Genomic DNA, 25,654 nt, shown 5'->3' with positions numbered 1-25,654 from the left:
CAGTCAGGTCGTGGACACCCTATCCAACCTGGAGGCAGAGAGGGATCATCTGCGCCAGACATTGGCCGGCCTGGCCAAGAATAATGTTGAGCTGCTAAAGCAGAAAAAAAAATTGGAACAACCAACCTGTCCAACCTGTGGATGGTTCAGCATGGACGGTGAGTAAATAATAGGCCTATAGCGTATTCACCATGTATTCATGAACTTAAATATAATGACTGTATGTCTGAAGACTGAAGGTAATCACAATAAATGATATATTATGTATTTTATATACTCTTACAGAAGAAAAGGCAGAGGATCCAGCTGGAGAATAAAAAATAAATAAAGTTTGAGAAAGTAAACACATGATGTTCTGTTTGTTATTTCTTACACACCCGTATTGGGTATTTTCGACCTCAATATATACGATGTATTATTTTCTAGAACAAGTAGGCTACTTTCTACTTATATTTGGGAAATCAACACTAGATGGTGCATCACTCCAAGATATGTACTCGTTTTTGCTTTGATAAATATGATAAATACATAATACACATAATAGATGAGAGTACAATAGTGTAAAAAACAGAAAACTGTTTGTTTGATACAACATACATTTTAATGATTTTTTTAATGCAAAAGGAAGTGACATGAGATATTTCTTTAATTTATTTTTAAAATCTGATTTGCTTGTTGCCTGTCTGATTTGTGAAGACTATGCAGCTCTTTCATTGCTCTATATATATTACTGTGTTGCTTTGCATTAGTTTTTAAAATTGTATTATTTTTGTGTAGGCTATTTTGAAGTGAATACATAACTGTTCCCAGTTGTGCTTCAAGTGCTATTGATGTAATCAGTGTCACCTTTTCAACTTTTGATGATTGGAACAGCGAAGTAAAGTATTATTCTTGTAAACACATTTGCTCCATATATACTGATACTATCAAAGAACGTGAGGATTGCTAAATTAGGGTCAAATTATTAGATGCCTTGATCATTTTGATAAATAAAGATAATTTTTATAAATAGAAATTCATCATCAAGTCATCAAATAATTATTATATCATTATTAATAACGATATAAAAATGAAAGACAAACAGATCCAACACTGAAATATAATTTTAATAAGTAATCAAAACAAGAAAAGGAAATTGTCTTGAGACTGATAAAACCCGCCAGATATGTTAAAAACAAGAACAACATTTGATGCATTTTAAAAGCCCAATAGGTGGAAATAACCCAATGTGGCAACACTGCTGATTAACTCAGCTCAATGCTGCGTGCACATTCTTATTTGTTTGACATGTGACAAAAACAACCAATATCAGCATTCTCTGACTCTGACACGCCCATCAATACTTTGGTTTAAAAACCAACCTAACCTAGCCTCAGTCACAACTGGCTTTCCACAGACTCGAGAAGAAACAATGAAAGCTACAGACGACCACCTTAAAAAAATTAAAAATAAATTTGATCTCCTCATGGTAAGTTTAAACAATTATCTCGTAAATGTTGATTTTAAAATATGTTCGTAATTCAGACGACACTCGAGACAGTTGGCCATGCTACACCTTGTATATGGCGGTTTAATATATCATATTTGTATTTTGTTTTTGTTTCTCTTACAGCACCAACTCGAAGATGATGAGGTGTCTAAGGCTGACCTGCAATGCCGGATCAAAAATGTCGGTAGTCTTGTGGTGACACACGCCAACACACTACAACGTCAACGTGCGTTTCTGCAAAGAAGCATACACCAGATGACTCAGGACAACACGGTGGTGGCCAGGAATATCAAATTCCTCCAACGAAAACCACCGGCACCGCTGACATGTGCCTCATGTCTGGCCATGTTTGAGGAAAGTAAGATGTATTTATAATTCCTAATAATAGGTTAGCAGAATAGATCGTATTACTTTTCAATATAACGTAATTAACACGATGATTCTATTTGATATTAAACTTTAGCACTGGCCGCAAACATGGACCCGAACGTGGAGCAGGTTCCAGCCACCAATGAGAGGGTTCCAGAGGCTACAGGCGAGGACGCCAACATGGAGCAGGTTCCAGACTCTACCGATCATGATGCTGGCTTCAGTGGCTTCAATGAAGAAAGTAAGCAGTATATTTATTTTATTTATCTATCACGCATTGCCAGAGGTTTCTCCCATCAACCCTTATTTTGAAGAGCCTATTGTCCGTAAGCGAATGTTACGAACTTAACTGCGGTGTCTTGCCCGGTTGATGTTCCGAAAACCTTGTTTTGACCATAAACGACATTCATGGTGTCGATTTGGAGCTAAAAATCACTGAAAGCAGCACAAAGAGGAACTATTAGAAAGACTCAGAGAAAAAAATTTATGCTAGGAAGGTTTCAGCACCAGTAGTCCAGTCTTCTAATAGTGTAGTGTCCAAGACATTCATGTCAACATCAAGACGAGTCCTTGTGGCAAATACTATGTGGGTAAAACCACACGTGCCCTTAAGACCCGCATTAGTGAGCACCGCAGTGCCATTAGATGTAAAAATCTTACTTCTCCTATTGCTACACACTTTTTAGAGGCTAGCCATCATATCTCTGCTCTCCGTTATATAGGCATCGAAAAGGTCCCTGCCAACAGAAGAGGGGGTGATCATGACAAAGCACTGCTGAAGAGAGAATCCTACTGGATATCAACCCTCAACACCCTTGCCCCTAATGGCCTTAACATTGATTTTGATTTAAGAGTTTTCCTGTGACAGTTGGTAGAGCTTAAAGGAGCATTCAGTGATTTGGAAAACCACCCAGTCCGCCCCGGTAACAAAATGTGCACAAGCATGCTCTACAGTGGGGGGAAGTGCAACAGGCCAACAGCATGTGCACCAAGGCCCGCCCCCACTCGGTCATGATTGGAGGAAGGCCCCTCTCATCCTGATTGGATGAAGGTTTTTCCACCCGCCACCAAAACTGAAACTAGGGTTTTTTGACCCCAGGGGCTCACTGGGGACAGGGAGGATTTCCTTATATGGTCAGCACACTCTATAGTAGGGAGGATTATCCAGAAAAAAAGGAAAAATAAGTGATATTTGAATTAAGTCAATCACTGAATATACCTTTAATGTTTGCAACCCTTTTCAAACCCATTCCCCTCTACCTGTGTCCTCCAGTGTTCACTGCAAATATAATTAGTGTCGACAAAATATGGGTTCTATTTATGATATTTATGATATTGAAATGTATCTTTTTGCCACTTGAATTGTAATAAGTATGGTCTATAACAGTGTTTCCCAACCTGTGTACTGTGCCGTTTGATGTGTCCAGGTGTGCCGCCTGATTTGACCGAAAATGTAACACTAACCCTAACACTATCCCTCCCCCGAAAGCAATAGCTATTGAGCTGCATGATTCCTATTGTTGCGTCGTTGTTGTTTTATCACACGTCTAATTAATTAGACGTGCGACAACAACAACCACGGAACAATAGACTCTAACGACCATCGGCCATAGGAATGTTAATCACTAGTGGTGTCAAATCTGTCAAGTCTGGATCGGTCAAAATAGCGTCTGCATCGGACGTTGGTTCGATCCTAAAGTTGTGAATCGATATAATTCAACTAACTGCGGGAAAAACACAGATGTACAAGCCCAAAGCGCTGTGCATTGCGACGGGTAGATAACGTGTAGATCTGCTACTTCCAGCGCAGTAAGGGCGCATGCTTATGACGCTCATTAACTATGCATCAGCAGCCAGTGACAGTCACAACACACGAGCAGCAGACGGGATGCACAGGCAGATCCGACACAACTTTATTGCACACATCTGTGCTTTCATCCACGCTTCCATAGCCTTTTAAATCTTATTTCCCATCCACGGGCACAAGCAGTGATATCAGCAGCTTCCACCTGATCTGTGGTGGTGTTCTGTTGTCTGACGAGGGAAGCTACTAGCTAGTAGCTAGCATGAGAGCTAACGTTACTTTCATATAGTTAGAAGGAGTTAGAAGGAGTCCTCCTTAATAACACTGTACTTTCCATCCGTTCCCCTACCCCTCACACTCGCTGCTGCGTTTACACGCAGACACAAAGACGGATGGGAATATAATTTGGAGCTTTAACAATGAATGATAGACTGTATCGTTGTGTCTGCCCGTGTTTAATGGTCAGGGTTTCACTGCCCACAGCAGGCAGATCTGTCAAAACTATGCACTTCCCAAAACTCAGAGACATGCTGCCACCACCTATAAATTCAAACCCACTTTCATTTATTTTATTCCATAGTCTTAGTTTTTCTCTAATTATATATATTCATTGATTCACTCATATCCAAATCCATTTGAAAAAAAAAGCTCACTGCTCAGGTCAAATAGGCCTATTGATATGCGAATGTGATTAATTGAGATTAATTAATCACAAAGCCTCCAATTAATTAGATGTTTTTTAATGAAGTTTTAATGAAGAAGCTATAGATCTAGCTTCAAATAAAACATCTAAAAAAGGTTAAATGTGTCAGACAGATGAGTGCTGTCATGTGTGTTTTTAAAAGTATATTGGGTTCAAATAAGTTTTACTCTGTCAAAAGTATAATGTGTTTGGTATCAAAGACGTTTTACTATATATATATATATATATATATATATATATATATATATAGAGTAAATATATAATATTATATATATATATATATATGTAAATATATATACATACACACATGCACACCCCCCGTATATCTAGGTGTGCCCCGAGATTTTTAGGCTATGAAAAGTGTGCCCTGGGACAAAAAAGGTTGGGAAACACTGGTCTATAATATAACAGACCCTCAGGTGCCCTACCTATTCGGCCTTCTCTCTTTCAGGAGTTTGACCAAAGAACTGCCCTGTTCCCTTTAATTTATTTACCTTTCATAGTGTTCTGAGTGTTTTCTTGGTATAACTAATATATTCTGTCTCCCCAGCTTTTTCTAGATGATTTATAATATTTATCAAATATATTTAAATCTCTTAAATTAATGCTATTGCAAATATTTAACCAATTACTGAAAATGTATTTATTATTGCACACAGCCAAACAGTAAACACATCTTGTGCATTGAATGTTTATTTTGGTTATATCTGTCTTTTATGCATTGTTGTTCGCCTCAAAATGGCTTCCCAATCATCCTGATTGGTTTTTCCTGATGACGACCAGACCCCCTATGGAGTCCACCTGTTTTTGCTCCTATATAAGTGTGTGTTTGTCCTGGCTTGTTTTATTCCCTGAAGAAGGCCGAAAGGTCGAAACGTTGGTTTCTTCTCAATAAATATACAGCATCGTGGCTACGTGTGTGTGGCCTTTTCTTATTTTTACTTATTTACTGCCTTAGGCCAGCACCTCACCAATACTGGTGTGCGCCCTTTCCTGCTTTGTCTACCACAACATCAAGACGAGTGCCACAAAAAAAGAGAAAAGGCAAAACTACTAAAGCTATCGTAATTGGATGGCTGGACTTCCGAAACAAAGGTGGATATAGACAAGTGAGAGGAGACTATGGCGGAGGGACAAGGCATTTAAGTGTGGACACACAAACGACAATGGCGGAGCTATTAGAAATGGGAAAAAAAACTCAGTAACACAAACAAACAAATGAGAAATAAAAAGGAAATGGAAGAATTGCAATCATCACAAAACAAAGCCTAACAAAGCCTACCCCCCCCCCCCCACACACACACACACACACACACACACACACACACACACACACACACACACACACACCATTAATGTCCTTATTTTTATTATTTTCTTTCTTTTTTTTTTTTTTTTTTTCTCCTATGCCTGTATGTTGGTATGTTTACATATTTATATATTTATGTATTTATATATTTATATACTTATATATTTGTATGTTGGTATGTTTACATATTTATATATTTATGTTTACATATTTATATATTTATGTATTTATATATTTATATATTTATATGTTTATATATTTATATATTTATATGTTTATGTATTTATATGTATATTTAAATGTACCTTATAGGTCTACAGATACAAATTAATTTAGTTTAGTCTAACATGGGCCTACCCTCTTCTTTTTTCTTTTTTTAAAATGTATTTCTGTGTTTTGTTTTGTTTTTTCTTTTGTGTTGAAATAGGTGAAGGGATGTATGCACACAAAAAAAAAGTCAGCTAACAGTGACATGAAACATGTAGAAAAAATGTGAAAAGAAAATGTATTGGCTACAAAGAATTGAATTGTACATGTGATTGACTCAATAAAGTAAAAAAAAAAGAAAAAAAAAGAAATGGGCAATAACTTTTCTTCCCAGAGGGGATATCACCAAAGGGGCCGGCTGAAGATTTTCACTTTTATCTATCTAACTTCAAGAGACAAGCAATACAAACAGAGTGTACGGTTCTTGAAATGGTTGAGAAATTCAAGATTAAACTTCTAAGGTTTTACAGTGTGTCGCTACTTAGGCTCGATCAATGGAAAATGAAGACTCTGCACCTGAGAACGAGGACTTGACCGAAGAATCGGATGGACCTTCCTCTGACTTTGAAGCCAGTAAAAGGGTTTGTTATTGGCTTGTGTAAAAGTCAATGTGGTAATAGATGGCACTTGTAAATTGTTGGACCATAAGATGCATGCATTTTGTCCTTAAGTCTCAATGTATACACTGAATCGGCAACAGGTAGAACTGTTTTGTCATATACACAACTTATACTGCAGTTTTATTTATTTTGAAAAGCTCAGGTTTTATATCATTAACTGCTCAATTCAACACCATCACTGCACTTGAATCATACATCTCTAAAGACTAGCATCATATAGTATGTTTGTATATCGGCTATTTCCAAAAGCAGCCAGTTAAATTAAATATTTTTAATAATTATTCCACTAACTGAAGTACATATCATGACACTCAAAATCTCAATACCTAAGTCAATCAAACTGCACCTAGACACACATTGAAATTAATGTCGTAATTTATTTATTTTTAATCTACAATTTCTTTCTTGTCTACAATGGCTTCTGCAGGTTGATACACGCAGAAGAACCTCTTTGACTGTAGCAGGGGCAAGCTCTTCTCATCACCCATATCACAGGGACCTTATTGATTTGACACTGAAGGAGGAAGTGTTTGATCCAGATGCAGATGTGCATGAGAGACCAACAGATGACACCCTGGAATGGAACGGAGAGGATGACCAGGATGAAAGGGACTCGGAGGGTGAAATCGTCTTAAACTTTGATCGGGTACTGCATGGATAGTGCTACTTGTATGTTAAAGCAGTGGTGCTCAGTCTGTGGCCCCCCCAGAAATAAATTTGCACTGCGGACCCCCAAAAATAATCACAATTGAACTGGGGACCCCCGATAATCATATTCGAAATGGAGACCCGAAAAACCATCATTTCAACTAGGTAAACACCACCCTGACAAGGTTAACTACTCCATTTAAAAATATTCTATTGGAATAGAATTGGAGAAAGTACCATTGGTGCATTCACTCCTTGTGATCACATTTTATTTTATGGAGTTCTTTCTCTTGTGATAATTCTCCTTTGACATCACTTAATCAATACAACCTATTGTTTAATTATCAATTAACTTGAAAGTATGACTAAACAGTCATGCCCATATCATGGTTCTACAATAGTCTTGGAATAATTGGTTATTCAGAATGCTTTTCAAACATGTGTGTCTGCAACAGCTGACGTGTGGTGGGTCTGGCTGTTAGGAATATTTTGGCAATGCACAGTTATCGCTATGCAGCTATCCACAGCAATCTGAATATTCATTGACCTCAAGAAAGCTAGAAGCATTGCAAAACAGGATTACAAGTTAATGTTTCTGTTTTATTAGCATATTTGAAATAAACATGACCAAAAAACAATCACAGGCACCCAACGCACATGTCACATGAAACTGTCTAGCCGACGAGACGTCAATATTTCATTAATCCTTTTTTTTGTTGTTTAATCATTCTTCTTTCAGAATGCGGTTCAATCTGATGCGTCCACGCACTGGTCTTTGTTTGCAAGTTCCGTTGTGCATGCAGAAGTAAGATTCACCAACATGCAAATTGATTATAACATTAACATGGTTGTCGAGTTTATTCCGTGAGTGGGCTCATTATGATATTAAGTGCCGACCCAGCTTATATTTGTAACTTCATGTTTGTGTAATTTATGTATAGATGTTGGTGCTATTAAGAAGTTCACTGCCTATACAGTAAATACTGTGTTATATAAGAACAGAGATCAACCAATTACAGTATGTCTCAGGGATGTAGATATTAATACAGTTAATTGGGGGGTAAAATGTGTTATACTATATACTATATAGGAATGCAAGGTCATACTAGGACATAGTATGGGACAGAGGGGCAGGACGTGTCAGATGACAGAGAAAGAGGAAAAGGCGGGTGTAGCACAGAGCATGAAGATCTAATGTGTTGTTTCCTATTTCATTCAGTAGAAAATGTAACAGGCGGGATGATGCGTTTAAGTAAGTCCTTGTAATGTGTTATATGTACCAAATGCTCTAAATTCAGTCATAATGATGCGTTTATGCGGTCGCTATATCTGTGAATTAATAGTATGTATTTTGTGTTTTCAGTTATTACTTAAATGCCACTAAGTGCCACAGTCTCTGATAACCTTGTAATGATCAGATTTAAGGACAATCAATGCTATTGAACTAGATCTAAACACGGGCCAGACAAGGCAAATAAGGCTTTATACTGTACACAAGTTTAGTAGAAGTATGTTTGTACGTGTGTGAGTGTGTTATGAGATAACAGTAATGCACGCTCTCTGCACGCCCCGGTCCACAGTGGCAAAATGGCTGTGGAAGAAGATGGACGGTTCTCCCCTCCGGCTACAACAGGCCACTGCCTTCAAAACACTGGTTACCCCTGGGGGTACACTACAGTTTAGAGTCAGGGGACACTGCTCAACCCATGAGCAAAACCGACGCCACATGCCGACAGCCTCTGATACCCGGCGAAAAGGTTGTATGAAATGTGTTGGTTCGCGCCTCTGGGCGGACATTCTGTCTCTCCTCAGTTCACCACTACAGCTTATCCATAAGCAACTGTTAGCCTACCCGGCCAAGATCTGTTTATTCTCTTTCTCCACACGATATCCTAAACTAAAGTTTACCTTATTTTACTAACACTTTAGCCTACTTCCGGTGGGCGTACTAAATTCGTTTTATTTTATTTTTATTTCAAAACTGATGTTTCTCACTTAATTCTAACTCAAAAGAGGATTTTGATGAGAGCATCAGAGATGTGATCATGCCTTTGGTGACAGGACTTGCCTGTCCATAAACGCATTAATTGACACTTACTATGACCAAAAGTACCACTTAAACCTGATTCTTTCTACCCATGTTTTACATTTGTTTATTTTTAATAAATTGATTATTTGAATTAAGAAGTGGTTGTGTCCTATGTATCATATGTTTATGGTCAATACAGTATTGGAATATGTAATGCAAGTCTGTCCAAGAATTCATGTTACATTACAGTGACGTGAGCAATATAATTATGATATTGTAATATTTTAATAAATCATATTCATAAATTATGAATATTGATATTTGAAATATTACGTGCTGACAGCTGTTACCCAGCTATATTGCATAAACCTTGTTCCAGTCCCAGTGGTGCAAAACCTGTCCGATGCCCGAGCACTGGGTACAGATGGCCAACTGCTGTAGTGGTATCGACCGGACTACTTGGTTGCCACAGCTCTGGAGTGCTGGCACTGAAGGTCCTGGGTCCCAGGAAGGACGGTGGTAGTGTTACCTCGTATTCTAGTAGATGCTTTGGTGGATATCTGATCCGTGACTCCCTTGAGGATCCACCTGGGGCTGCTGCGCCTTGCTCTGCCATGTTGTAACCACCGTAGGTGAAGAATCCGGCTCGAAGGACCAATATTAGAGATTATAGCTATCTCGGCTAAGTAGACTGGCCAGTTCTTCATCTACTGATGAGCTCCGGTCAAAGAGTCACACGGAAGCAAGGTCACAGTTGAGGATTGCTTTATATTGTTCACAGAAGTCAGAATGTAATATAGTTTAGGAGCATTCACTCATCTGACTCCTCTGACAGTCTGATGCAAAGAGAGCACAAAATGGCTGCTGAGCACATTTATACAGATCCAAGGACCCTTAGCTGTCCTAAACACTGCCTGAACTAAACCTGAAATAATGCATCATGTCATCATATCAAATCACACAGCACCACCTACTGGTGGAAGGGGGAATTCTGCACAACAGTACTGAAGAACACTCATAATTACAGAAGTGAAAAACAAAAGAAGAATCCGTCTACTATAGCACCAAAGGATCTTAAACGGCGAAGGAAAAACTCAGATTGCACTTCTTAAGTGCAATCTGAAAACATAAAGGAAAAACAGTGCCATCTGCATGATGCTCAAAGTTTGGTCTGAGGACCTCAAGGGGTCCTTGAGGAAGTTCCAGGCAGTCCACAGCAAAATATGGAACATTTTACCACTTTAATCCCATTTTATACTTGACAATACTGAAAATAGTCAATCTACAAGCTCACAAACGCGTCCCATTACTGCCCATTTTGAGCTTGTAGATCGGCTATTTTTGAAACATTTTGATAAATCTTCAAAGCATTTCCCTAGCAGAAAATATTTTCATATGGGGGTCTGCAGAATGCATGTCAATTTGGGGGTCCTTGACATGAAAATGTTTGAGAACCACTGGTTTAGAGTTTACAACCCAACCCAAACAAATGCACCATACCCACCACATAACCCCACCCCCCCCCCCCCCCCCAAGTTGATTATTGTGAGAGAAATAATAAAATACATTCATGAATTTTGAATTTCTGTTCACTTCAGTACCTCCACAGTATTATTGATTTTTAATGTTTGGAGTTTAGTTTAGGTATTCTTGACACTCAACTTTATTTCTATGTGTGAGGTCCTGTGATTTCTGTGTGCTGCAATCACACACAGGTGTGACTGCAGGCAAGGCCATGGAGTCATGCAAAACCACACCCACCTGGGTGTACACAGGTAGGAAAGTGAATTCCCAATGCCTTATATGGGATCGGTGGGGTGGTTCCCTATGGTAATTAGGATGCTAATTAGGATATATGGGGCGTCTACCTATGATAATTTGAATGAACTGGCACACCCCTTCAAGTTACGAGGATTTGGATTCATCATCATAAGAACATGCTTACGAACAATTCTGCCTACTTAAGAACGTTTCATGAATCTGACTGGACTTAGGAATTCACTTAGGAAGAAATGTAAGAGGAAAAGTTAGGAACTTATTGGCGCATGAGGCCCATTGGGCAGAATTGTTCGTAAGCATGTTCTTATGATGATGAATCCAAATCCTCGTAACTTGAAGGGGTGTGCCAGTTCATTCAAATAATCATAGGTAGACGCCCCACATATCCTAATTAACATCCTAATTACCATAGGGAACCGCCCCACCGATCCCATATAAGGCATTGGGAATTCACTTTTCTACCTGTGTTCACCCAGGTGGGGTGAATCAATATTTCAATATTTTCAATAATCATGAATGTATTTCATTATTTATCTCACAATAGTCAACTTGGGTTGGGTTGTGAACTCTAAACCAGTGGTTCTCAAACATTTTCATGTCAAGGACCCCCAAATTGACATGCATTCTGCAGACCCCCATATGAAAATATTTTCTGCTAGGGAAATGTTTTGAAGATTTATCAAAATGTTTCGAAAATAGCCGATCTACAAGCTCAAAATGGGCAGTAATGGGATGCGTTTGTGAGCTTGTAGATTGGCTATTTTCAAAGTATAAAATGGGATTAAAGTGGTAAATGTTCCATATTTTGCTGTGGACTGCCTGGAACTTCCTCAAGGACCCCTTGAGGTCCTCAGACCAAACTTTGAGCATCATGCAGATGGCGCTGTTTTTCCTTTATGTTTTCAGATTGCACTTAAGAACGAAAAAGGCACCCTAAGAGTGCTCCACAGTGTGCGTAGATTCTGTTCTTACCTACGAACAAATCACAGCTAAGAAAAGATTGAGGGATCCCAAAACCTTCTTAAAAACTTCCTAAGTGGGTCTAAGAACAAATTTCCTCTTAAGAACTTCTTAAGAACGGTTGGTGCATGAGGCCCATTGTCTCTAGCACATTTTGATGCTGACTTACAAGCCTTCAATTAGTGTCAGGTTCAAAGGGCGTCTGTGATGAGCACTGAACAGGAACCACACACGATACTCACCCTCAAATAGGTTTCTCTACCAGTCAAGACTTTTCCAAAGATGTCTTCACTGTTGTGCCACGACAAAGTATAATCTCGATTGCCTTCCAAATCCAGTCTCATAAAACATATACTCTCTCAGACCATTTCAGAGCCAAGCTATATGATGAAATCAGTCAAATAATGTTTGAGGGGGTATTTAATAGCCAAACATGTTCAATATATTTGCATGTACCATACATAGTCATCCTTTATAATTTGGAACACTTTAGACCCCATTATCCCCATAATCAACCCATAAATGACCCAAGCCGAACCCTAATAAAGCCTACTGTATGGCAATACAGTACTGTATTCCCCTTACAGGATTATAGTATAGGCTTGTAGTGTCAATGCTATGCATTTTTTCATGAAAAAAGGTCAGTAGGCCTGTTAGTTGTGAGCTGATGCTAACCAAACTATCTGTCAGAAAAGTGGTATCAGTGAACTGGCTCTGGATTGGCTGTGCTCCTAACAGGTCATTGTTTCCATTGTTGAGGGCATAGCTTTGAGTGTTTCTGTACACCAACCTTGTGTAACACAAACATTGAAGACACAAGTGAGCTCACAAATTGTGATTGGCCAGAATGAGATAATAAGAGCGCCCCTCACTTCACACAAGTGTTATTTTGTATTACTATGTGTATTATGTAATAGCACACTATTACTACATTTATAGCACACTATTACAACACTATTACCACATTTATAGCACACTATTACAACACTATTACCACATTTATAGCACACTATTACGACACTATTACTACATTTAGAGCACACTCTTACTACATGTTACCACATTAATAGCACACTATGTATTACCACATTCATTTATTCACTGGTGTTACTGTAATATATACACACACACACACATACACACAATATTTATCTTAATTCAAATATAGCTGAATTATATTCCTAACATGTATGATTAACTGTAAGGGAAAGGCTCGCTCAACCCAAGGTGAGTCCGTGAGTGTTCAGGCATGGTGCAGATTCAGGGAATACGTATAGAAAGAGAATAAAATCCAGACTCTCAGTAATAGTAGTAGTCTTGTTTAATAAAGTTAGAATCCACAGCAGCAGTCAAACCAGGCAGACGCGTTTCTGCGCGCAGGCCTTTGTCAGTGTCGGAATTCCGACTATATATTTTGGTAGCAAGAGACACAAACATGACACAGATTCCTAGAATTTATTTTGTACTTTTCAGCTGTAGATGACAATGTGTTTGTTTATACACTGGATATTGTTTTTAAAGCAATGCAGATTGATAAGAGCCAGGTGCTGAGTGTTGGATTTGTCTAGCAGATTCGACTGAAAATCAACCGATAATCACCAGTAGGTTACTTATCAAGATGATCGTATCGACCTACTGCACATGCTGGGAGCCTACTGAGAGCAAACCACCTCATACACTAACCTAAACATAACTGCAAGTACGGAGAAGCGCAGTCACTTCTGTGTTTCCTAATTGCAGCCAGCCCCCAGACTACTGCCACTGGTGATTATCGGGTTGATCACATTCAAAGCGGGTGGATTTGTTAGCAGTCTGTTATTGAGTTGAGCGGTCAGGTCCAGACCGTACAGGGGTCATAATATGTCCATGCAGACAAATGTGTCCGTGGCAACATTTCGGTCAAAGAAACGTTGCCTAAATAAAGTTTGTATTGCAAGTGCAGACGGTGTGCAGGTCTTTGTGCACTTTATGTGAATTTTTCTGAATACATTGAGCCCTGCCTATGTACCTGTCTCATACCATATGTGTGCGCATAAGACTTGTTGCCTAATGTGTTCATGGCAAAAAAAGGAATTTTGTCATTATTCAATGATTAGAATGCATTGATTCAGAATCAAGAATTCAACTAAGCAAGTCAGTTGTTGATATGTTGTTGACATGTTGATAAGATGTCTCTGCTGTCGGAAACAAATTGGTAACTAATCCACACCCGGGGGGGAATCAAACATAGAAAAAGCAGTCCAACAAAAGTGTTCCAGCGTGGCTGAATAGCACTTTAGGTATCCAAGCCTGCAGATGGATGCTATTGCTTGTTAGTCCCGGGCATTTGCTGCTTACAGTTCGTCATCGGACGTGTCAGAGTCAATGTCATATTCTTCTTCATCATCAGCAGGACTATCTTCCAAAAAGCTGACGCTCTCTGCTCCAGATAAAACCTGCAGGTAACATTCCCTTGAGTGGGTCATCACTTCTTTGATCTTCCACAGCTTTCTCTGAATGATGCTCTGCAGACCGTTCAACCCGTCTTCACTCAGGCCCCACGGGGGTGACTCTTAGAACACAAGAAAAAGTCTGTTAGTAACTTTAACCCATTTAGACCTGAGGACATGTTTCTATGTCAGTGGTGCTCAACCCTTTTCATGTCAAGGACCCCATCATTATCTGTATTTGGACGCCCCTCTAAAAATATGTTGTTCCCCCCCAGAAGCAAAGACTTGAGTTAAAAATGTTCACTGTGACAGAATATATATTCAAAGATTCGCGCCACATTTTCAGGATTTTTCAAAAATTGCAGATCTACAAGCTCATAGTGCCGCGCTATGATCTGCTATTTTTCAATAGCTAAAGTATAACATAATGCTTACAACACTAGAAGGGGTTCCTGCCCAGAATGGGTTAACAACAGTCGTCAGAGTTGTGTATCATGTCTATGAATTATTATATTGCAATACATACCTTCCGTTGCCTCAGATGAAATAATGCAAGATAGCTCCTTTAGGCCATCAGCACGAGTTGAAAGAGACTTCCAGTGTTGATTCATCTCTTTCACGAGGATCTTCTTCTCCTCCTCATGTCTCCTTACAGCCATTACGGTGTCGAATGCCTTTCTCTTCGTCTTGAGATCGACAGAGTCTGGAATGCATTTTTGACACAGATTCACAGGGAGAATGAGTAGGATTGCCAATTGCCATTTGTAAACACATGATTCATGTGTTGGCCACTCCTCAGTTCAACAAGCAAGCATATGATCTATTATTGTGTCGTTATGCATCTGATTTGTTGGTAGTCAACAGACTAGTGTACATACCAGTGAGTTGTAGGTGCCATGGCCATGCTTTCTCAACAGACAGAATGGTTTCCATGGACAGGGCTTCGTTGCATGGAACCATGCTGTTATATTGCTCCACAGCAGAAGACAAGACCTCTTTCTCCGACCTAATCTTGCGGCGGATCCTGGCACGCCCCTTGTTCCCAGAATTATCGGCATAAAGGCGCTGGGTCCTCCTCCTGAGACTCACCACTAGCATCTCAATTGTGCTTTCCAAGCCACTGGGCCCGTATGCAGCTGGTGCTGCAAAGACGAAATAGGTGGGTTGCACTTTAAGTGAAAAATTATTCACAATTTCATGCAAGATTGCAGTAGAGGATGAGTACAAGGCACAATGTGAGTGGAAGTTAACATTACATTCTCTACTGATGTCACCTGGCAAAAGCATTTAATGAGAACAGCGTTATACCTTCAGCCCACTCCTTTACATCCTGGACCCACTCTTCCAACTGGCTCTCTGCCACTGCAAATTTGACCTTCATCGACTCAAGGTTCTGTAAGTGGCTTTGAAGAGCCTTGCTGGTCTACAATGAATCATAGCCAATAAAACAAATGTTGTCTCTAACATGTCGGGATATTCAACATCTAAAAGAACGTTATTGATGTCATTACCTTCTGATACCGGCGAGCCAGTGCGGTGGCTAAATTGTCACACTTTTTCCGATTCCAGTTCATAGCCATGAGGGTTAACATGTCGTTGCGTCCTGCCAAAAGAAATTGATATCAACATTATCAAAAAATATAAAGAAATTAGTTTTGCTAAAAATCGGCCTCATGACGCTATACCAGGCCATTGTGTAATAATTGGGGCAGAGGTGTGTCGTTGGCATCCAGGGAGTGTGTGTGCACAGTTTGGCATCGGCTGAGCCAACAGTGCCGGAGATTCGCTGTACACGGATGGATGGACACACACACACGGATGGACACAGACAAACAGCAAAACATACTCTCCCCATGCCTTCGGCTGGTGGAGACAATAAATGTTAACATCCTAAGTACACTTAAGTAATGTTTTTTCTTTACAGCTAGTGCTGTATGTGGTCACCTCACCTGCTTTTGACATGTGTTTTGTGGTCACTGCAATCCTAGAGAGGAAGGCATTGCATTGCTCTACCTCCTCCCCTAGTGTCTGACCCGCGCCTGTCACGATACGTGACCTGTTCTGTCACCCTGATGTGTTTCCCTAGGTTCCTTGTTTTGGGTTTTACTTTTGTGTACTTTTAAGTTTTATTTTGTAGTGTCTAGTGTCTCTTGGTTTCCTGTGTTGCCCATGTTTACCTGCCTTGTCTAACCCTGTGATTAGTGTAGTGTTCTCCTCCTGTGTCATGTTAGTCTCCCAGCCAATCCCTGTGTTGATTTGTCTGTTGCGTTCACCTGTGTCTAGTTAGTCCTTGTCTATTTATATACCCTTGTGTTTTCAGTTCTCCGTTGGTTCGTTAATTATTGTCACTGTGAGTATTTGTTAGTACCTTGTTCCTTGACTCCTCGTTTGCCCTGTATTTCAGATCCCCTAGTTTTCCCAGTTTAGTGTTTCCCTTTGTACTCCTTGTTCTGTGTTCACTTCTGACTGCCTACCCGTGTTTTGACCTTTGCCTGTACCTGGACACTGATGAATGCCTCCTACTCTGGTTTGGTGAAATAAAAACCTTAATTTGAACTGAGCTGCCTCTGCCTCTCATCTTGCACTTGGGTCCTCATTCACTGTCTTGACTCGAACCGTGACAGCGCCATCCTGGTATTGCCCACTCCATTTCACCTGGGTAAATATACAACAAATACAATGCTCAGATGATGGCGACAAGCCGCGACATTCACGTACTAGTGTTCTGATAAAGTCATTCAATCCAATGGCAATGTTTCCTTACCTCACATTTGAAATCATGGGCTTTGGCATGAAACACGGAAAGAAATGGCTTCATGTTCAAAAGATGCTTCAGCTCTGGACATTGATCTGACACTTTTTTGAGGTAGGGCCAATATCTGCATGTCACATCCATACAAAAAAAATTGATTTGGCTGCTGGCCAGCTTTTGCTGCAGGTACATGGGGTAGGCATATATTTCTCCCCTGTACATATTTAGGGCACAGAGTAACGCCAGGGCTCCACCGGACGCGTTGCGTCTCCGTCGCGTCGCGTCAAAAAACGCACCGGTTCAATTTTAATGCACGCGTCGCGTCTCCGTCAACGCGGGCAGTGGAGCCACCCTTCATTGATTAAAAAGGGAACATTCCCTGACGGTGACGGAGACGCGACGCTGACGCGCCCGGTGGAGCCCGGCCGTAACACTCCATGCCGACACACCGCGAGTTCCAGTCCCTCTTCATCTATACGGCTGGTAGATTTTCTGGAGGTCTCTCTGGCTGCTGTCCACTCCCCTCCACAAACACCTTTTCCGGAGTTCTACATTATGGAATATGAAAGATGAAAACCTTCGTATGTACTCGTGCACATATAATTATTGTATGCAATCCAATCATGCTTACATGCTTTGTCTTCTGGTGTATGTATTCCACAAATCTGTGCACGTCTTCATCCTTGGCTATGAAGTTGCCTTCAAAGATAGCCGGTTCCTCAGATCTGAAGAAAACAAAAACGGCACACTAACAGCTTACTATATCTTACAGTATGAGGACACTTGGTGCATATTAGACTTGTTTTTTTATTTAGATAAATGGTGTTACAATATACTCATTTAGAAGTACCTGGCTGCATTCTTGAAACGGTAATGTTTGCGATTTCCGTCCACTGATAATGCAACCATGTCCGGTGTGCATGCTGGACACTTGAAAGGCTCTTCCTTGCAGAGGTTTTCCAGCTCAAACTGCACCGCTTCCCACTCAAAAAAGGATTTCTGAAAGGCATCTCTTAGGATCGTCCCAGTCTATTTAAAAATAAAGAAATCGACAGCTAATAATGTGCAACCATTATATTAGCAGCCAATTCAACCCAGATGACAAACAGATGTTCTGTAGGCTACAGAAGTTCAATACTCACACGACCAAAGTGGACAGTGCGCTGATCAAGCATTCTTAAAAAGGCCTGGCAGGACAACCCTGGTGATGCCATCTTCATCTGTTCGAATGAATGGAAAACATCCGTCTCATAAACGGTGGTGAACTGAAGCGTAGCAGGCCAGTAGTTCCGGTTAATTAACGCATCTATTCCAGCAGTCCAAGTGGCGTTGCATGCATCACAACTCAGGTCGGGCATGTGGAGATCACACACACACACACGCACACAGGAACTTCAACAGGGTCAGGGTGGTACAGTGTGGGCGTGGCATATATTTTATATACGTACTGAAGACAACTTGTGAAAATTTAGTTTTAAGAAGGATTTTATTAAAGACTTTCAGTTCCTTACTCATTGTGATGAGAGAAACCCCTTTCCCTGGCTTCAGCCTCAATGCCTCTTTTGGACAACTACAAATTAAATCAGGTATCTGCACAGGTACAAAGCGCTCTGAAAAAAAATCATACATCATAAATTCAATAGGAAATACATCATGATCGCTTGAACGACCACAAGAGACAGAATCTGTTCTTGAGAAATGTCAAATAGATTGCTGAAAAAGTATTCCAATATATTCTCAGGAAGCTGATTGACATGGGGCATGCAAATGCATTTAAAATGAAAACAACAAAGTATTGTTTAAGTGATCAAACTAACAAGCTTAACGTGTCAGTTAAATATGTTACGGTGTACTCACAAACAAGAACTTACCACAATGGCAGGTAGCCTTATCCACAATGCAAGTGGTTGGAGACAACGGCTGGTAGAAACCGGCAGTCATGGCATCTCTGTTGTGGAGCACATATCTGGAGTGTGTGATGACGTCACATTCAGCACAGAGGTAGGGGCGTGGTTGGCAGTCATGACAGCGAACAGCAGCTGGATTCATGGCACACTGTTGGCAGATGTGTGGGGCTACATTTTCTTTTGCTGCTGCACTGTTGACTAGCCTGGGTCTCTCTGCTCTCCATCTCTCTGCAAAGAGACGCTTCCGTGTACTCCAGTCGGAAGAAGCCTGGAGAGGCGCTGATGCGGTTGGTGCTTCCTGAACATCCCCCAGTGAGAGCTGGAGCTCTTGTATGAAACTCTCTGTTAAAATAGTACGGCATATTGAAAATCAAAAATCACTTTCTGTTTTACATGATATACAAAGTATAATGCATGGAATGGCTGGGAAGAGTGTAGTTGAGAAGAATTTGAAATACAAACATGTAATTAACATTTGAACTCGATGACAGATTGTTACAAACTTACAATAAAATATAAATGTGATAATGAAATACACACCAACATTATCTGGAGAAACTGCCACCTCATAGTTAGTGTCAGGAACAGAGGGAGGAACAGTCTTTTGACGGGATACAACAGGATCATCCTTCCTACTTGGACCAGCTGCTAACAGAAGAAATAACAAAAGAAACACTCATTCACATTCATAAGACTAAAATCAATGTCCTATTTGTTTAAAGGCTAGTAGTGGCAGGCAACCTTATTATCCAGCCTGAGATGACTAGTATACATTTCAGTGGACAACAGTTCAATTGCCTATGAAATTAATGAAGCGCCATTCATTTTCTTTCCCTCCTTTATTTACCCAGGGTATAGCTGAGCATGCTCATTTTCAGCAACGCCCTGCACACATAGAAACACACACAGACACACATTCAAACCTGGGAGCTGACCAGTACAACAACATCAGTCTTATACCGTTGGCCACTAAGCAGCTCCACTGGAGCAGTTGGGGGTTCAGTCAGAGTGACTTGCTCAAGGGCACTTCAGCGGTGTTGGGTGAGTGATGACCAATCACTTCCTGACCCAGATTTTTCCTGCCCGTCCGGGGAATCGAACCGGCACCATTGTTTTGATGAAAGTTAGTCCATCACCATGCTCATATCTCCTACCCTCCATGGCCAACACTTCCTCAAATTCGTCCATTGTTTTCTCTCTACTGGCTATATGCCTTTCTGGTCCTTTTCTGTTCCTATTCTATTTATGAGTGGTGCAGCCACTCGGAGCACGGAAATAGCGTTTTTTCACCACCAAGTGTCACTGTTTATACGCAGCCACCCATTCCCCCCCCCCACACACACACACACTCACAAAACCACAACGGTCCTGGCCATGACGAGTGTGTTTCTGTGCGTGTGTGCGAGCTGAGCAACTATTATCAAATACACTATAGCCAGCCCAACATAACAACTTCTAGACCAATGACATTGCCCGGAGCGGTGGTGAGTAAACACAGAGAGAAGGGCTGGGGAGAGAGGTGGTTTCTCTTCACCGCCGTGCAGTGACGTCACGTCATGTTGTAGTTTTGGGTGATAGCGGTGGTCACCTCATCACCGAAAACTCAACTATGATTAGGCCTTAACCCAAGGGGGAGCTGGGGTTTGAACCGGTAAACTTCAGCTCAGCAGTTGCTTTACTGCCTGAAACAGTGCCGTCCCAGCTCACAATGACGACAACTTTGATTATCTTGTTTTGTATACTGCTTTAGTACTGTATGTACTAGTATAAGTCTTAATTTATCTCTTTCAATTACCCAACACTAGTGACTACTTGTTTTGTACTCCTTGATTTGAGTGGCAAAATAAGCAAGATCTCTCAAATATATTTAATGCAACAACAATACTGACCCTGATTTGACGGTGTCCTGCTTGAACTGGGCCTCGCAGGGATGATGTTTCCATCGCAATCTCTGTTTGCCCACTTCACCGCCGGCTGAGGTGTCTTTCTCTTTGACTTCTTAGATGCTGGTGGTGCCTCCCCTTGTGACTCCAGTGGAAACAAGTCATCAAGAGTGTTTAATACATTCTGTTGGTCCTTCTGTTCTAGCTGATCAACAAACTCATCCAGGTCCGCGAACGGATCTTCGGAGTCACTCATGGTGATGAGTAAAAAGTACAAAACACAGACAACAGATGTAGATGACAAACAAAGGTATAGAGACAGACACACAAATAGAAAGGGCGAGAGAGACAGACAGATACAGCGTGACAGGAGAGGGAGAGACAGACAATAAACGTGGCTCTTAAAAGTGCCTTTGGTTTGTTTGAAAGAGGTTGTGGTAGGTTTGGGAGGTTGGCAGGAATGAGGTTGGTATAGGAATGATCTGCAAGAGAAAACAAAACAGAGAATGCAACACTCTACATTGTACATTACTGCCCAAAAGTAGACCTACAAGCCCACAACAAATCGCATTGCTATGCATTGCATTTTAGATCAGCTATTTTCAAATAAAAATAACACAATTCTCAAATGCTTTATTTGCATGGACCCATTAACTATGAGGATCTTTGCTTTTTCAGAAAATGAAAAATATACAAATAAAACTTTTTCATGTCAAGGACTAATTATCCTGTGGACCCCCATTTGAAAAAAGATATGCCAGGGACCCCCATAAGAGAAGATTTGTATTTGTACGGCTCTAGCAGTGATTCTCAACGCCATTTTAATTTCAAGGACCCCCAGTTTGACATGCATTAGACAGACAGACAGACAGACAGACAGACAGACAGACAGACACAGCAGAGACAGACAGACAGACAGACACAGACAGACAGACAGACAGACAGACAGACAGACAGACAGACAGACAGACAGACAGACAGACAGACAGAGACAGACAGACACAGCAGAGACAGACAGACAGACAGACAGACAGACCTACAAGCCCACAACAAATCGCATTGCTATGCATTGCATTTTAGATCAGCTATTTTCAAATAAAAATAACACAATTCTCAAATGCTTTATTTGCAAGGACCCATTAACTATGAGGATCTTTGCTTTTTCAGAAAATGAAAAATATAGCCTACAAATAAAACTTTTTCATGTCAAGGACTAATTATCCTGTGGACCCCCATTTGAAAAAAGATATGCCAGGGACCCCCATAAGAGAAGATTTGTATTTGTACGGCTCTAGCAGTGATTCTCAACGCCATTTTAAAGTGCCGGAATAGTAGACAAGCACACGGTTAGATAGATAGACAGATAGACAGACAGGCAGGCAGGCAGACAGAAGTAATCTGACATGACGTCATGGAGTCGGAAATGTTAATCAAAACTCTCGGTCTCAAACAATACTAATTGAAAAATATTCAATATTATCATAATATTCCCAGGATTGTTAGGGTGGCGAGTGACGTGCGTTATGTTGCATTAAATCCACGTGTTTTAACCGTTTTTATCCCTGTTCGGTTTAATATTGACAAGACAAAGGAAAAACAGCGCCCCCTTGAGAAAAGTCAGTATTTGACTTTTGAAAAGTCAAACGGTGACTTTTCCCGGGGTCTGTCAAAAAGTCGAGGTTTGACTTTTACTTGTGATACAGTGTTGACCTTGGCATGTGCCAAAACTGACCAATAGGCATTGCCAGCCTTCCTTTTTTCTACCTCTCCTATATTTGGCCATTAACAGGTATGTGCCAAATTTGACGTCCAAAAGCGGGTAATAATAATAATATATTATTATTATTATTATAACAACAATAATAAATATCAACATATATGACATATTATGGTATTATGACGCACAGCGCCTTTCCTAAAATCCCCATAATATCCTCTATATTCACAAGTGTCAATATAATACCATGAATGATAATGCCTAGTGATAAGCACTGCTTTTTACACATTCCTATTCTGTGCATGAATAGTCTTTTTATTATCCTTATATCAAAGGATATTAATCTGTGAATGTTACTCGATTATAAAACAAATAAAAATACATAATATTCAAAAGTAAAAGTAAAAATTTTCATATCAACGAATTGACAGACAGATGATACATGGACGATTCCTCAGACATGGGGCACAACATATCACACGCAGGAACCCCCTTCTGCATGTGTGTGGGTGTGTGAACTGTGAAGTGGAGAAGAAACAAAAATTGAGTAGCTCAACTTAATATAGCAGAAACACAGATTTGTTGTCATCATTAGAAATGAATTCCGTCCAAAAGGGGATATCAAAGGATATTAAGCGAAAACAACCGGCATGTGGTTTATGAGTACACATTTGAGTACACATTTATTAGTACACATTTAAGTGAAGGGCGCCGAGCCACACTGGCATAAAAAACAAATAAAATACTCAAGTAAAGTACACATTGAAGTGAGGGGCGCCGAGCCACACTGGCATAAAAAACAAATAAAATACTCAAATAAAGTAGGCTACACATTTAAGTGAGGGGCGCCCAGCCACACTGGCATAAAAAACAAATAAAATACTCAAGTAAAGTAGGCTACACATTTAAGAGAGGGGCGCCCAGCCACACTGGCATAAAAACAAATGAAATACTGACGTACTGTACTTAACTACAGTTACTGTCCACATCTGTCAGTCACAGTCCTCCCAATCTGACTGAAAGTTCAGGCACCAAAAAATGCCAACCTGCCAATGGCAGAGACAAACAAAAATAGCATGAGGCAATAAAGTAAGAAAAAAGAAAGGCAAGAAAATAAAAAAGTATGAGCCACAAGGAGGTTTCCCTCCCTCCCTCCCTCCCTCGCAGGCAGGCTGGCAGGACGTGGTGGTGGTGTTGGTGGGGTGGCCTATTCAAAATTGACGATGAGGTACTGGACTGCCTCCCAGTATTGGTCTAATGTCCTGTCACCCCTCCGGTACTGCCTCCGCAGCCGCTGCAGCCTCTCCTCCTGCCTCCTCCACTTTCTTCTTTGGGTGGGCGGGCGGTCACCGCGGTCCGCCATCCCAATCACCGTCTCCACCAGGCGTTGCTCGTCTTTAAGACGCCGGATGAAGACCCATATGGATGGGTGGCGTCGATCCATACTTGCATTCCATCTGTGATGGAAACCTGAAACGATCATAGATGTGTAAATACAGCACCCAAGGCATGTGGCCCATTGACATTTGTTTATACATTTCTCAATGACATTTAGCTATTTGAACCAATTCTGCGTGAGAAGATGCACAGATGTAACCTCACTTTTGACTTAAGTGTCATTTTTTAAGTGTCATGATGCCATATGGTTCGATATTGTTTCATATGTTTATATAAACAAATGGCATCATGAAAAAGGACGAAAGGCTGGTGAAAAAAACATTTTTTTTTTAAAATTTATTAAATTCAGAACCACTAGTTTTCCCATTCTGTCCAAACTTACAGTATCTTGACTGATCTGCAAGCAATAGCGTGTGTTCTTGTGAGATCAGAATGGTCTCACAAGGCTATACCACACACACCTCCTGTCTCCTTACAAATTGTAAAGAGAATCTATAATATGTTTTTCAATATGTTAACTATTACAGTAAAGAAATATAAGTTGTTACCTTCAATGCGGTTGTTCGTTCGGTTTTCTGACCGACGGCGATGTACATTCCAGACGGCTGGGGGGAAGATGGCATTCTCCCCCACATATGTGTGCTCCATATACTGGACGAAATCATCCACTTCTGGGTGCACACGCCTCAGCCGCCTGGTCTGTCGGGACGTGGCCAGGAGCCTGAAGTTCTGACGAACAACCGCAAGTGGCAGGAATCCTAAAGCCATGGCCTTCCTGATCCACTTTTTAAGCTGCTGGTTGTGCCTGTATGGACCTGCAAAAGTTGTGTAAAGAAATATAAATTAACTCCCTGAAAATTGACTGAGATCAAAGTACTAAATTGCATGTAATAAACACCTACATACAGTAAATATCGTGCCCAGCCTCTCTTCCAACAGGAGAGATAAGCTATTAGGGTCTATATAGTCCTATTCTAGCCTCTCAGATTCAATTCTTGTCATTTATTTCGTTCTGCCCCTCACCTCACCTCTGAATATTATCAAATATTATATTTAGACTCTAAAGGGGGTAGCCTTTAAAGTTATTGTACAACTTTAGAAAGTTGATATAGGCTTTCATTAAGAACACACATATATAGTAAAAGTCTATGCCTGGTGCATGGTGCCAGGTTTTTATAGAAATATAATTGAACATGCATTCAAAACATCAACAGGGTCTCCCAGACCGTCTTAGAATCTATGAACCAAATGACTCATTAATGTGTGCTGCCACTATACCTGACAGGCCAAGCTCCTGGATTTTGCGCCACAGGCTCTGGCAGAAGTGGAAATAACAGCCATTTGTGCGGACTCCTGGGAGCTCAGCACCTACGGCATTCATGGCTGCAATTTCAAAGTCTGTGATGACTCTTTCTGGCATCCATCTAGATTCATGACAGGAGGGATGAAAGATAGATAGAAACACAGAAAAATGGGTTACTCTTATTTCTCACAAAAATATAAAGCAATGATACATGCAGACAGTGAATGTGCAAACACACACACACACACACACACACACACACACGGACACAGGCAGGCAGGCAGGCAG

The 25,654-nt window shown here is 40.6% G+C and overlaps 1 protein-coding gene and 2 long non-coding RNA genes across 3 annotated transcripts; all 3 read right to left on the bottom strand.

The window, feature by feature from the left end:
* Positions 1-15,024: 15,024 nt before the first annotated feature.
* On the bottom strand, positions 15,025-15,763 carry LOC306918103. Its single transcript, XR_013789283.1, has 3 exons — positions 15,715-15,763; positions 15,285-15,548; positions 15,025-15,109 (listed from the first exon to the last, which is right to left on the bottom strand). It is a non-coding gene; the product is annotated as an uncharacterized lncRNA (long non-coding RNA).
* A 1,845-nt stretch (positions 15,764-17,608) lies between these two features.
* On the bottom strand, positions 17,609-18,403 carry LOC306918106. Its single transcript, XR_013789286.1, has 4 exons — positions 18,301-18,403; positions 18,009-18,187; positions 17,790-17,883; positions 17,609-17,706 (listed from the first exon to the last, which is right to left on the bottom strand). It is a non-coding gene; the product is annotated as an uncharacterized lncRNA (long non-coding RNA).
* A 3-nt stretch (positions 18,404-18,406) lies between these two features.
* Positions 18,407-21,204, bottom strand: LOC306918107 (uncharacterized protein; the record flags this gene model as incomplete). The annotated part of the gene is made up of 5 exons (XM_079530990.1): positions 18,407-18,423; positions 18,670-18,768; positions 19,030-19,407; positions 19,606-19,710; positions 20,955-21,204. The coding sequence occupies 5 exons, from the start codon at positions 21,202-21,204 to the stop codon at positions 18,407-18,409; spliced, it is 849 nt and encodes a 282-aa protein (XP_079387116.1).
* Between the last annotated feature and the right edge of the window lie 4,450 nt (positions 21,205-25,654).

The sequence above is a fragment of the Electrona antarctica genome (assembly GCF_951216825.1).
Source record: "Electrona antarctica genome assembly, contig: scaffold_222, whole genome shotgun sequence".
In the NCBI taxonomy this organism is placed as follows: Eukaryota; Metazoa; Chordata; class Actinopteri; order Myctophiformes; family Myctophidae; genus Electrona; species Electrona antarctica.
The sequence above is the reverse complement of the archived record's forward strand: the minus strand, read 5'-3'. Positions and strand labels throughout refer to the sequence as shown.